The following is a 14,413-nucleotide window of genomic DNA, read 5'->3' as shown; positions in this document are numbered from 1 at the left end:
AAAAGCCAAATGTGACTCCTTCTGTTCTGAGCATTGTAGTGCGCCAGCAGAGCATTTTACATCCTAACATGGGGTATTTCCATACTCAGAAGAGATGGTTACAAATATTGGGGGGCACTTTCTCCTATTACTCCTTGTAAAAATTTAAAATTTAGGGGAAAACTAGCATTTTAGTAGAAAAAAAATTATTTACACATCCAACTTTAACAAAAAGTTGTCAGACACCTGTGGGGTGTTAAGGCTCACTGTACCCATTGGTATGTTCCTTGAGGGGTGTAGTTTCCAAAATCGTATGCCATGTTTCTTCTATTTATTTTTTTTCTGTACTGGCACAAGAGGGGCTTCTTAAATGAGACATGCGCCCCCCCCCCCCCCCCCCAAAAAAAAGCATTTCATAAAAACTCACTCTCCAAAATACCACTGTTGCTCCTTCCCTTCTGAGCCCTCTAGTGCGCCCACAGAGCACTTGACATATACATATGAGGTATTTCCTTACTTGAGAGAAATTGCATTTCAAATTTTAGGAAGATTTCTCTCCCTTTACCCCTTAGAATTTTCTCCTTCAATTTGCTGCTATTGCTGTGAAACACCTAAAGGGTTAAACTTTTTGAATGTAATTTTGAATACTTTGAGGGGTGCAGTTTTTATAATGGGGTCATTTATGGGGTATTTCTAATATGAAGGCCCTTCAAATCCACTTCAAAACTGAACTGGTCCCTGCAAAAGGAGATTTTTTTTTTTGTGCTTACTGTAAAAATCTCTTTCTTGTAGCCTTCATTGGGGGACACCTTACAGATGGGTATATGCTCTTACCACTAGGAAGGAAAAAAAGTCGGCTCCTCCCTGGCAGGATATACCCGCCCACCTGTAGTGAGGTAATCAGTTTTGTCACAAAAAAGTAGGAGAAGCCAACAAGACATGGATGAAGGACCCTAGAAGGGAATTCTGGATAAACAACCCAAGAACCGGAAAAAGTAATCCAGAAAAAAGATGAAGAAATGGGTGGGTGCGGTGTCCCCCCAATGAAGGCTACGAGAAAGATTTTACAGTAAGCACAAAAAAAAACTCTCGGTCGCTCTTCATTGGGGGGACAGCTTACAGATGGAACGTACCAAAGCAGTCCCCTAGGGTGGGAAAAACCAGCAACCAGAGAAAAAGAGTCAGTACCGAGACGGAAACTCCCAAGACCAGAAGGCCTGCGGACGAGCCCCCAGGCCAGAGACCATCGAGGTCCAGGAATAGAGCTCCTGGAAGATCCCTGGTCCCAAGAGATGGACTAGGACACCAAAAGAAGGGACCGTCCGTTGTAGACTCAAGACACCCAGTCCCTATAGAAAGACCAGAAAGGGTCGACCAGGAAGCCAGATGGGCCGAAACCATTCCAGAAGCAGATACGAAAAAAATGCCAGGAACACAACAGGAAGATCAGTGTACGCCTGATCTCCACATGAGGTGGAGACCAGAAAATACAGGAAAAAAGAAAGACGGAATCTGCTCTGGAGAGGTCTGGTGCAGAGAACAAAGAACAGAACAGCTGCAGACCAACAAAAAAACCCTGACCCAGGGGCCAACCATGAGCACCTGGAAGGCAACAGTAGTGGCACTGGAGTAATCCAGAAGACCTGAACGCCCTCTATCTCAGGAGGACCTGGACCCCAAATGAAAAAAGGCGTGGAAAGGGGAAATCCCGGATACCAGAGAGACCGACCTGGAAACCAGAGATTTCTGAGCCATCTGGAAGACGTACCCGTAATGGAAGACTCACCCCTGAACCGACGTGCGCAAAAACGCCACAGACTACGGATCACTACACATGGCCGGGACCTTAGCCATAACTGAGGCTTAAAGAACCGGAAGAGCCATCTGAAAGGAAAGTAGCCACAGCATCCTAGGACAGAGTCCAAGCCAAGGAGACCAACCAGTGTTGGACCCTAGAGGTCCGAGCGGACCAGAGCACTCCGGAGAAACATCCCCCAGGACAGAAACGGAGGGGGAAACCAGTGAGATCCCAGCTGGGACTCGCAGGCTCTGGGCACAGGACTATGGAGTCAGTGCAGTACAAACTGACACAAACAATAGGGAATGAAGAACACAGCCTTTCAGGGAGGTTGCTCTGAAGGAGGAAAAAAGCAATGGTAGAACCCAGAACAACAAACAGTGCCCAGACCAGCTGACGCCGGCCATACAAAAGGACACAAACTCCTCCCACCAGAGGAGAGCCAAGGCTGTGATAGCAGCTGCAGATAACCATAAAACCGAAAAAGAGCCAGGCTGCAATGGTGGACAGTAAGCACTCAAGCCTGGAAAGCAAAAAAACAAACATGTTGACTGCAAAAACCAAGGGCCCAGTCAGATACTATAGATAATATATATATATATTATCTCATGCCAAGCACCCTGATCCCCATACCCCCTGTAGAAAGGGGACTGGCAAAATTACACCAGGCACTGTAGGAGCAGGGAAATGCTGCCCCACAGCCACAGAACAAGTACTGGGTGGACGTAGCCCCCAGGCCCAGCGACAACCCATCATTGTCTGGAGGAGCCAACAGGTGACCCCGAGGGATGGAAAACCTTTCAGACTGGAGCTTTGCAAAAATACCAGATGTGTTGAGAGCCATGCCAGACGGTGACGAAGGCAACCGAGTAGGTGCCTGAGCCACAATGGACCGAAACCCGGAAAAGTACCTGGAGGCATAGGGTGGGGTTGAACTGACTGTGACGCCCCACCAGGCTCAGGGCCTAAACAGAGATGCTCAACCGTCACAGGATTGCAGAACAAGACCACAGGAAGGCCCGAGGCACCACACCGAGCAGAAGGGAGGGAGGGAGGACTCTACACGTGCAGAGGACCTAGACATGGTTACCTCACGAAAGTATAGGGGAACCAAACTGCAGACACAAAGGAAACCGCAGACATCCAAAGTCCGGCAGAATGGAAAACACAGCACCCAATGGTGTGTCACCACATTGCTCCTAGTAGACCAACGTGGTACTCCTAGAAAAGGGAAAACAGAGAGTGCAGCTGTAGCCATGAAAAGCCATGGAACCTACAGGAGACGCCCACGCCCAAGCTCCCAATGGTGCTACACCCCTAGACTGCTGTCGCGGATGAAAGAGATGAGGGATGCATGTGGGGCAGGAAACATGCAGACCCGGAAGGGGTCCCATGAACCCATAAGCAAACTGAGTAGAATTTCACATGGGAGGGATCACCAGACTACGGCCACGGAAGCTGCAGGAATGGGGGAGGTGACCTGGTGGAATCGAAAAAAACATGCAGGCACAGTCCGACTACCTGGCATAGAGACCATGGCCACACCTGGTCCCTCATCCAGAACCACACTAAAAGTGGGCCACGAACCTGAAGCCATGAGCGCGACAGGCATGTGGAGAAGGACCTGATACAATAGGAAACCCCACTAATCAGCATGTGGCGCATTGCAGAGGGCTCACAGAGCAACATTGAAACCTCTCCTAGACAGTGGGATACAGGAGTGCGGCCAAACATATGGGTGACCCGGTGGTGTAGGAGACCATGCAGACAAATGCTGGCTGACTGTCAAAACTGTGTAGACAATGGCCTGGTGAAATGAGTGCCCCTCCAGGCGCTGGTGATAAGGGGACAGTCAGATAGCAATAACTGGGCCCCTTTATGCATGTGGAAAGGCAGTGAAAACTAGAAGCCATAAATAGGATCCACATCACCCTGGGAGCAGTGGATTGTAACCCTGTTCCCAGCATAGGGTCCTCAGGACACGCCAGGTCACTCCACCGTACATCATGCAGTAGCAGAGAGGTACCAGAACTGCAGCCATAGACTCTTCAGCCCCTGGAGAAGCGACAGGCAGCAGAGAAAACCATGCAGACCACTAACTGGCTTACTGGTATGGGTCCATGTAGACAACGGTGCACTCCAGCGGACACCTCGCACTAGTAGCGGGGTACCAGAACTTCAGCCGCAGACACTTGAGTCCTTGGAGAAGCAACAGGCAGCAGAGAAAACCATGCAGACCACTGTCTGGCTTACTGGTAAGGGACCATGTAGACCACAGTGCACTCTGGCGGTCGTCTCGCACTGATGACGCTACTAACTGACCCAATGAGAGCAGGTGCAATCTTCCATGGAAACCTCGAACTGGACTTGGAGATCCGGGACTGATGCCGTGGATGTGGCAGCCTGTGGAGGAGGGAATAATGGATGTACAGTCGAGAACACCTGCAGACATGGCAAACATGTCATGGCAACCGTTGGTAGAGGATAAACAGTCCTGACTGTAACCCTGGTATACTTCCAAGGAAACATGAAATCCCTGGCACAACCCGCCACAGGGAGACACGTTTGACTCAGAGTGAGAAACCTGGCGAAAGAAGGAATGCCAGAGGCATACTTCCACGACTCAATGCAGTGTGTCATATCAGGACCCATACAGGGTGATTGAGACAGGAAGGGGCCCCCGTATACCCAGAAAAAAGGGTCCAACAGATATATTTTGGTGTACTGTACAAGAAGAAACCACCATAGCGGGTCAATGCACGGGGTGACGGAAGCAAGCTTCCACATCGGCCCACGTACTGAAAAATCCATGTACTATATGGTCCCCGGATAGGGGAAGTATCAGATATTAAAATGATAAGAACCTACACTGCACTGATCTTAGTCAAAAGGCCGGAAGCAGTAGATAGCACCGGCTAAGGCTGCAATTTTGTGTTCCCAGAGGTCACAAGGGTGCATGGAAAAAAGGAAGGCACAATCTAATTATACGCCACAAGAGGGCGCCAACCACCACTAAATGGCCTTTAAGACTAGAAAAGGAGATTCACTATATATTATATATATATATATATATATATATATATATATATATATATATATATATATACACACATATACACACACACACACATAGTAGAGAGTGCTTTCCACCTCCTGGGGTTTTCGGTGGAGCTATGACCATTCCCCCACCTCCAAAAAGGTGACCAGCCAGGGTGGGGAATAGAACCCCTCCGAGTCCCCGTCCATGCGGTGGGAGAGCATCCTGACTGGGAAGCATCCCGCCGGCTAGAAAAGTACGGCCCCAAACCAGGGAGAAGAGGACGGATACAGCCTTTGACATTCCTGGTAGAACTAAAGACCCCTGCAGCGTGCCAGACCGGAGAGCTCGCTGTGGGGAGGAGGGGGCGGAGCTAAGCTCCATAATGAGAGGCACAGATTCTCCCATGTCGGCGCTATAAAGGCAGCGCATGCAGAGGGACCCTACAGTTGAAACCTGGTTCCCACTCTGAACTTGGGAAGAAGGGGGGCAGAACTACCTGCCGCCATTATGGCTCCTGCCGGCCACACAGCCCCGGAGGAGCTGAGAGCCGTGACTGTGGCTCAATAAGTACAGGGAGCTGCCGCAAAAGTCAGCGGCTGCCCTGAAACACCACAGGCAGGAGAGACTTAAAGTGAGAGCCCAGACCCCATTAAAAAACAGGCCAATGACCTCCATTAAACTGCCCCAAAAGACACATGGGAACCAATTAACCCCGTCATTTCCGTGTGTGTGGGGAGGCAACATACTCACGCGTGAACTCCACCTTCGTATACTCACCTGTCTACTTATGCTCACCTAAGAAGTCTTCAGCAAGCTTTTAAGTCACCTGCATCACATCATGCTGCTACAGCCCAAGACGAGCAGGGAAAATAGGGGGACCTGGACCCAAGGTGCAACCCCAGGCGCTGGCCGTTGGCGGGAAGGGGTTAACTGTGCATTCATCAATGTCCCGTGCCCCTTAGCCACATATGGGGGAGAACAGGTAGCACCATGCTGCTGAATCCCCACCTGAAAAAGGGAAATAAATAGGAGTAAAGAACCTAACTAAACAGCCCTTACTAGAAAAAAAAAAAAAAAAGACAAGGTCTGGGGAGCACCCAGACCTGTGTCTGCCTCCTAGCTGACACTAGCTAAAACTGGATTACCTCACCACAGGTGGGCGGGTATATCCTGCCAGGGAGGAGACTACTTTTTTTCTTCCTAGTGTCAGCACCTCCTAGCGGCAAGAGCATATACCCATCGGTAAAGTGTCCCCCAATGAAGAGCGACCAAGAAAATTTCGATTTGGAAAATTGTGTGAAAAATTGGAAAATTGCTGCTGAACTTTGGAGCCCTCTGATGTCTTCCAAAAGTAAAAACATGTCAACTTTATGATGCAAACATAAAGTAGACATATTGTATATGTGAATCAATATATCATTTATTTGGAATATCCATTTTCCAGAGAGCTTCAAAGTTCAAAAAAAAATGCAAAATTTTATATTTTTTCATAACATTTTTGCATTTTTCACCAAGATATGATGCAAGAATTAACAAAATTTTACCACTAACTGAAGAAAAAACTGTCTCGGAATCAGAATGAAAAGTAAAAGCATCCCAGAGTTATTAATGCTTAAAATGACAGTGGTCAGATGGTCCCTCACCTTATAGATTTTCAATGATTAGGAAAATGGTGAGGATTAACTCCTTAAGGACACATGACATACCGGTACGTCATGAGTCCGCTCCCAATCTATAACGCATGGCCACGGCGTGGCCCCGCGTCATAGCAGGTCGGGCCCGGCCTCTAACAACGGCCGGGACCCGTGGCTAACAGCGCGCGGCATTGATCGCGGTGCCGCACGCTATTAACCCTTTAGATGTGGCGTTCAAAGTTGAACACGCGTCTAAAGTGAAAGTGAAAGCATGCAAAATCGCAGCATCCCGAACAGCTTACAGGACAGCTGGAGGATCCCTATCTGCCTCCTCGCAGTCCGATCGCCGAATGACTGCTCAGTGCCTGAGATCCAGGCATGAGCAGTCATGCGGCAGAATCGTCGATCACTGGTTTCCTATGAGAAACCAGTAATCAATGATGAAGATCAGTGTGTGCAGTGTTATAGGTCCCTATGGGACCTATAACACTGCAAAAAAAAAAAAAAAAAAAAGTAAAGATCATTTAACCCCTACCCTATTAAAAGTTTGAATCACCCCCTTTTTCCCATTAAAAAAAAAAAAAAAAAAAACAGTGTAAATAAAAATAAACATATGGTATCGCCACGTGCGGAAATGTCCGAATTATAAAAATATATCGTTAATTAAACCGCACGGTCAATGGCATTCGTGCAAAAAAAATCCAAAGTCCAAAATAGTGCATTTTTGGTCACTTTTTATATCATGAAAAAATAAATAAAAAGCGATCAATAAGTCCTATCAATGCAAAAATGGTACTGTTAAAATCTTCAGATCACGGCGCAAAAAATTAGCCCTCATACCGCCCCATACGCGGAAAAATAAAAAAGTTATAGGGAACCAGATGACAATTTTAAACGTATAAATTTTCCTGCATGTAGTTATGATTTTTTCCAGAAGTACGACAAAATCAAACCTATATAAGTAGGGTATCATTTTAATCGTATGGACCTATAGAATAAAAAGGTGTTATTTTTACCAAAAAATTTACTACGTAGAAACGGAAGCCCCCAAAAGTTACAAAACGGCAGGTTTTTTTCAATTTTGTCTCACAATGATTTTTTCCCGTTTCGCCGTAGATTTTTGGGCAAAATGACTGAAGTCATTACAAAGTAGAATCGGTGGCGCAAAAAATAAGCAATCATATGGATTTTTAGGTGCAAAATTGAAAGAGTTATGATTTTTTAAAGGCAAGGAGCAAAAAAACTAAAATGCAAAAACTGAAAAACCCTCGGTCCTTAAGGTGTTAAAGTAGATTTCGAAGGGCTAAAAATAATGCGCAAAATTCCTTGATGTGACGAGCCTTGTAGAATATGGGTTGCCCATCTCGCTTGAAGAAAGGAATCTCCGCAGTATGCGCCCCATGGACTTGCAGCTGTTATTTTCCCATCACAATATTTTAGAATTTCTGTCTGGAGGGGTCTTAGGCTGCTTTCACACTATGAAATTCATCCGTTTTAAAGATCCGTTTTATGTTCCGTAATGAAAACCATGAAAATTGGCATTAAACGTCAGTTATTATAGTCATTATAGTCTATGGGATTTTTACAATATCCGTTTTAATTTGTTATTTTGTGACGGAAGATAGTAGCGGGAGAAATAGTGCATGCACCATTTCTTCCGTTCATTCTCCCATCACAAAATAACGTCCGTTATTAATAACGGACTATAACGGATTAAAATGACATTGCTGCTCTAAAAGACACCTGATGTGATAGAAAGATGAGAAGCTTTTCCCCCTCACCAATAGTTTATTCTCTAATAGAAAGAAAGAAAAATCCAGCAAGACTCCTAAAAAACTGACATTGGCCCTCATTTACTATTCTAAACCAGACTTGTTTTGTCGGGTTTTTTTGTCGCATCCTTGTCTGCGACATGTCGCAGACATCGTGCGCCAGTCTGCGACACGATGCAACATTTTTTTCGACGGACCCGATGTGGATTCTCCCACACCTGAAAAAGGGGCGTAACCCGACATTTCTGAGCTTTCCCACGTATTTATAAAGCTTTCACCCGAATTTGTTCAATTGTTGTGGATTTTTTCCCGACAACTCAGAGGAGTTGGAAACCAAGCCAAAAAGACGCACATACGACAAACAGGATGCGACATAATAATAAATACCAGGGGAAAAAAGCAATCGGGTAAGAAAGCAACATAGACTTCCAACCCGATTTTCTAAGTAAATGAGGGTCATTATCTGTAGGGAACCAGGTTTGATTTCTTGTAGTTTATCACTTAAAATATAAAACATTAAATTAAACCGCATGGTCAATGGCGTAAATATAAATAAATAAAAAATACCAAAGTCCAGAATCGCTTATGTTTGGTCACGTCATATACCAGAAAAAAATTTAAGAATTATGAAAGAGTCCCATCAAAACAAAAATTTTAAAGATAAAAACTACAGATCACAGTGCAAAAAATAAGCCCTTCATAAAAAAAATATATATAAAAAAAAGTAATAATTGTAGGAATCAAAATAGGACAATTTTAAACATACCCATTTTCATACAGATTTTTAAAAGTAATAAAATAAAATCTACATCAATTGAGTATCGTAGTAACTGTATGGACCTGCAGAATAAAAAATGTGTCATTTTTACTGAAGAGTGCACTACGTTAAAATGGCATTTTTTATCCCCCCCTTTAAGGAAGATATCTGATAGAGAAGTATGCACCAAGGATGTACTGGGACCACGGGACCGCCATAGCCATTCTCCTGTTGTGCAGCTTCGATTAATCCTTTCCCTTTCCTCTTGTACTTCTGGGCATTTTAATGTTGGATTAATAAAGTTTAAAGACTTAACATGGGTGGGTGCCACTATTTTAGTATCCATTATGTTGGCATTTCATAGCCCCCCCATTTTACCCTTACACTCGGCTAGCGTAGAATGCCATTAAATGTGCTGAAAAGGAGTTGTTTTTTTCAGCAGTAATGCACTAGCTATCACTCTGGGCATCTGTATGCTTGTGAAAATATACTGTTTGATATAGACTTAGGGCTCGGTTCACACAGCCATCTGTCCCCGTCAATTTCCTCCCGACTGCTGTCCGGTTCAAGGCTTTTTCTAACGGCTTTCAAGCGGTTGTGAAGGAATCCCATTGATGTCAATGCGATTTTTTACAATTATTTGTCAGCCATTTGCACCCGTTTGCTTTCCTTTCCATTATTTTTTGCAGGAGAAAAGACGTTGCATGCTGTATTTTTTCTTCCGTCAAAAATAATAGAATAGAAACAGATATTATAAATTTAACATTGTAGTCTACGGGTAACGGATTGAAAATGGATGAGCCTTTAATGTCTCAGTTTGCACCCGTTTTTTCCCATCAGTTTTTGATCCGTTATTACTTCTGAACATGCTCAGAAGAGTTGTGAGGAGCCAGGAAGGGACAATAATAAAAACAGAAAATAAATGGATTAAAAACTGATGCAACAGTATGCCACTTAATGGCATCCTTTTGCATCAGTTTGCATCTGTTAGTATGGTCCGCTTAGCAGCAATGACGAGAGAATAGCAGGACGGGAGACAATGGCCTTGTGAACCTAGCCTTACTAATCCCCCATGTGCCTGCATTGTTTTAACAACCTGCTGCCCTTGTTACAACCCATTATGACGCTCACACATGCTTAGTTCAGCTATAGTCACTCTGAGGTGTTAGCAGTTGTTGTGTTGTGTTAACAGTGTTAGGTGTTAACAGTCTTCTCTGTTCTTGTAAGCAAGGAGGATTGTGGGAAAGTGTGTGCTCTGTTGCATGGCAACAGCAGGGTCATAGTTCAGAGAGGAATGATCAGATCCATGGTGGAGAAGAACAGCATAGTGGTGCAGTGATGTAGGTCACTTTACTTAAAAACAGCACATCTTTACTTCTTTACATATTTACATGGCTCGTAAGGTTGAAAAAAAGACAAGAGTTCATCAAGTTCAACCTAAAGCTCTACTGTGTTGATCCAGAGGAAGGCAAAAACTCTCCATAAGGCTGATGCCAATTGACCCAATACAGAGGAAAAGTCCCTTCCCAAAATGGTGATCAGAATAAATCCCTGGATCAACTTCTACCCCCACATATCTAGCAGCCATAACCTGTTATATTTTTTCAAAAAAACATCCAGCCCCCCCCCCCTGAACTTGTTTATTGAGTCAGACATCACAACATCATGTGGCAGAGAGTTCCATAGTCTCACTGCTCTTACAGTGAAGAATCCCCGTCTATGATGATGGTGAAACCTTCTTTCCTATAGACTTAGAGGATGCCCACTTGCCATGGTTATCGGCCTATATATAAAAAGATCACTAGAAATATCTCTGTACTGTCCATTCATATATTTGTACATTGTAATCAGATCGCCCCTAAGACATCTTTAAACTAAATAACCCCAAACTTGATAACCTGTCTTGGTCCATACCATTAGTTATCTTTGTCGCCACCTCCTCTCCAGTTCAGCCATGTCCTTATGTACATGTGTGCAAAATTGGACACAATACTCCATATGTGATCTGACTACATTTATACAGAGGCAAAACTATGTTCCCGTCACGTGCCTCTATGCCTCTCTTGATACATCCCATGACCATGTTAGCCTTGGCAGCAGCTGCCTGGTACTGATCACTAAAGTTGAGCCCACCAGTTCTTGCTAGGATTCAGTCCCATTTTGCACCCTCCTTAGATCCCAAAGTAAGGGGGTGTCCATAGACCCCTTGCACAGGTGTAATGTGGCTGTCTTTACCATGTAAGAGGTTGGCCACCACTGAGGTACAGGTTTTTTACAATACAGAAGCACTGTACTGTTTACAATGATAAAGAATGTAAAAAAAAATGGATCATGCAACACCATCCGGCCTTAACAGGTGTAAACCACTGAAGTCACACAAAGTTAAATTCATTTTTGTAAGTTTTATTTGCACTTTTTCTTTTCACAGAAAGTTTAGCTGCATATTTTTTGTTTGCATTCACGCAAATTTTATTTCCGCCAACTGATGATCTCATCTGACGGCTTGTTTTTTTTTTGTGTTTTTTTCTTATCCATTGCATTTTTTTTCGTATTTTCCTGTATTTTATTTTATTTTAAAACAAGTCCATCAAGGAAAGCTCTAAACCCTCCTAACCCCACCTTCTTCTCCCCCCACCAATCCCTCCCATAATGCATATGTGGCACTTGGGCACACAACATTGCCTGGAGAACCCCTTCACCCCCGAATATTAGGACAATGTGGCACTGTGGGGGATTGGGACATCAATACACTTCTGGCACGGTTTGCTCATTGAGGTTCTTACTACTGTGGAAGATTCTTACAGAAACCACAGCTCTACAGGGAACATTTACCAGAAGTGAAGGGGTTTAACTTTTTTCCCAGTTCTTTACATTATCTTCAGCACACGTTACATGGGGACGCCATCCACAAAGCTTTCTGGTCTGTCGTTTTCCTTGCTTTGCGTCCCCCATTTGGCATCACACACTATGGGGTATAGAAGCCAATCCACAATGGTTCTCTGTTCGGAAGGTGCCGTCTTAGTGGCCTGGGTAACCTGTCTTCACTGAGAGGGAAGCAAAAAGAGGATCATCATGATGCATAAAGGAAAAGCTACTAAACATTGAGTGTACTTCAGTAAAACTCTGCAATTTCCATAAAGAACTGGTAGGAAAAAATAGAAATGGGATAAAATCATACCGGTAACTGTCACCTAAATAATGTAATTTATTTAAAAAAGATCTGTCACCTCTCCTGACCAGTCTACTTTAATACATAGTCTTATTTCTGAATGAACAATACAAATATGGGATGATATTTCCTGTGTTCCTCCTCCCAGTTATGGCTAAATTGAGATGTGGGTGTTCCAGTGGAAAGTGTGTCCCTACCAGAGACGAGCGAACTTACAGTAAATTCGATTCGTCACGAACTTCTCCGCTCGGTAGTTGATGACTTTTCCTGCATAAATTAGTTCAGCTTTCCGATGCTCCGGTGGAGACTCTTTCCTAGGAATGTATCCACCTTTTCCAGCCCACCGGAGCACCTGAAGGCTGAACTAATTTATGCAGGAAAAGACATCAACTGCCGAGCCGAGAAGTTTGTGCCTAATCGAATTTACTGTAAGTTCGCTCATCTCTAGTCCCTACCAATAGAGACACGGAGAGTCAGGGGATGTGTGTTCGGGTTTTGATTACCTCCTACGGGTGATGCAAATTGCAGAGAACCAATGTCAAGTTCTTCTCTAGGTCTCCATGGCTGCTGTTACACACTTTTTATTACAGACTGTCATAGGCAGGCTGTACAAGTAGATCACTGATCTGACCGTTCCCTAGAATATCTATTGTCACAGTGAACCATAATAAAAAAACATATAATAAACTCAAATAAAAGGAATAAAAAAAATAAAAAATAAAAAGGATATATATCCCTCCCATGAAAACATTAAAATCATCAATTACTTTTTAAAGTTAAACGGAGTACTGCAGCGATAGACAACTTATCCCCTAACTGCAGGGGGGATAAGTGTCCAAGCGCGGGGGTTGGGGAGCAACCCCCTCCCCCCACAATCTCCCATACGGGGCCCTGCCGTGGCTCTGCATGGCTAATGCTCGTGTAGTCAACCTCACTGAGATGGTCAGACACGCTTCCTCTATTCAGCTCTATGGGAGAGGCGGGGAGGAATGAACACTGCATCTTTGCCTCTTCCATAGAGATACATGGAGAACTCATGCTGCGACCAACACACCTCCTGCAAGCGAGAGCTGCGGCAGAGGCGGAGCCCTGTAAAGGAAATCGCGGGGGGGCCCAGCCTTCGGATCCCCCCAGCAATCAGACACTTATCCCTATCCTGCGTATAGGGGATAAGTTGTCTATCGTTGCAGTACTCCTTTATAAATAATGTAAAAAAGCTAAGAAAACACACTTGGTATCACAGTGTGTGGAAATGTCTGAACCAAGAAAATAATGCGGAAACTGCAGTGAATAGCGTAAACAAAAAACACGGGCCGCATGAAAGACTGACAGGCTCCTTTATTACAATGACACGTGACTGACACTGAATTACTCGGCCATTTCAGAGTTATCATAGCTGCAAGTTTGTCTGGGCGCGGGACGACCCCATTCACGACCAAATTTATAGTGGATTACTGTAAAACGCAGCAGCCATTTAAAGGGAAACTCATTAAAAATTTTTTTGCTATGGCACTCCTTATGGTAAATATTTCTAATATACTTTGTTTAACCAGTTAACGACCATGGATGTCTATGCCCGTCCAATGGCCGTTAACGGGGTATGACGCGGGCTCCCGACTCGAGCAAGAGCTGAGATCCACAACAACCTTAACTCACCGTGACAGGCTGGGTGATCTAGGAGCACAGCTATCGAAATAACCTGGTGAAATCTCTCAGAGCCCAACACACCTGTTTACATTCCTCAGCACTGGGGGGAAAAAACATAGGAAAGTTAATTTAGTCACCCGGCACACAGTACCTGCACAGAAAATGTCACAAACAAATATGAGGCCGGAAAATGTTACTTTTATCATCTCTAACACAGCCAACGGCTGTCCAGGAATGCTAGGAGTTGTAGTTTTGCAAAAGCTGGAGGCACCCTGGTTGGGAAACTCTGCTCTAACATGTCAAGCAACATTGCAGAAATGTAACTACATTTATAAGTATGAAATAGTGCTCCGCCACACGCGCATACCAGGCTGCTCCGCCACACGCGCATACCAGGCTGCTCCGCCACACGCGCATACCAGGCTGCTCCGCCACACGCGCATACCAGGCTGCTCCGCCACACGCGCATACCAGGCTGCTCCGCCACAAGCGCATACCAGGCTGCTCCGCCACAAGCGCATACCAGGCTGCTCCGCCACAAGCGCATACCAGGCTGCTCCGCCACACGCGCATACCAGGCTGCTCCGCCACACGCGCATACCAGGCTGCTCCGCCAC

The 14,413-nt window shown here is 44.9% G+C and overlaps 1 protein-coding gene and 1 non-coding gene across 2 annotated transcripts in view; both read right to left on the bottom strand.

Moving 5' to 3' along the window:
• Positions 1-4,491: 4,491 nt before the first annotated feature.
• On the bottom strand, positions 4,492-4,680 carry LOC130268140 (U2 spliceosomal RNA). Its single transcript, XR_008843499.1, has one exon. It is a non-coding gene; the product is annotated as a U2 spliceosomal RNA (small nuclear RNA).
• Positions 4,681-11,367: 6,687 nt separating this feature from the next.
• Positions 11,368-14,413, bottom strand: part of TNPO3 (transportin 3) — a 66,534-nt gene continuing 63,488 nt past the window's right edge. The window contains exons 22-23 of the mRNA XM_056573108.1: positions 13,806-13,896; positions 11,368-12,024 (exon numbers count right to left, since the gene is read on the bottom strand). Of these exons, the coding sequence (XP_056429083.1) occupies positions 13,836-13,896 (61 nt within the window). The 3' untranslated portion in view covers positions 11,368-12,024; positions 13,806-13,835. The remainder of the gene's footprint in view (positions 12,025-13,805; positions 13,897-14,413) is intronic.

This window comes from Hyla sarda, chromosome 4 (assembly GCF_029499605.1).
Source record: "Hyla sarda isolate aHylSar1 chromosome 4, aHylSar1.hap1, whole genome shotgun sequence".
Taxonomy (NCBI): Eukaryota; Metazoa; Chordata; class Amphibia; order Anura; family Hylidae; genus Hyla; species Hyla sarda.
Note: the sequence above shows the minus strand (reverse complement) of the source record. Positions and strands in the feature narration are given on the sequence as shown.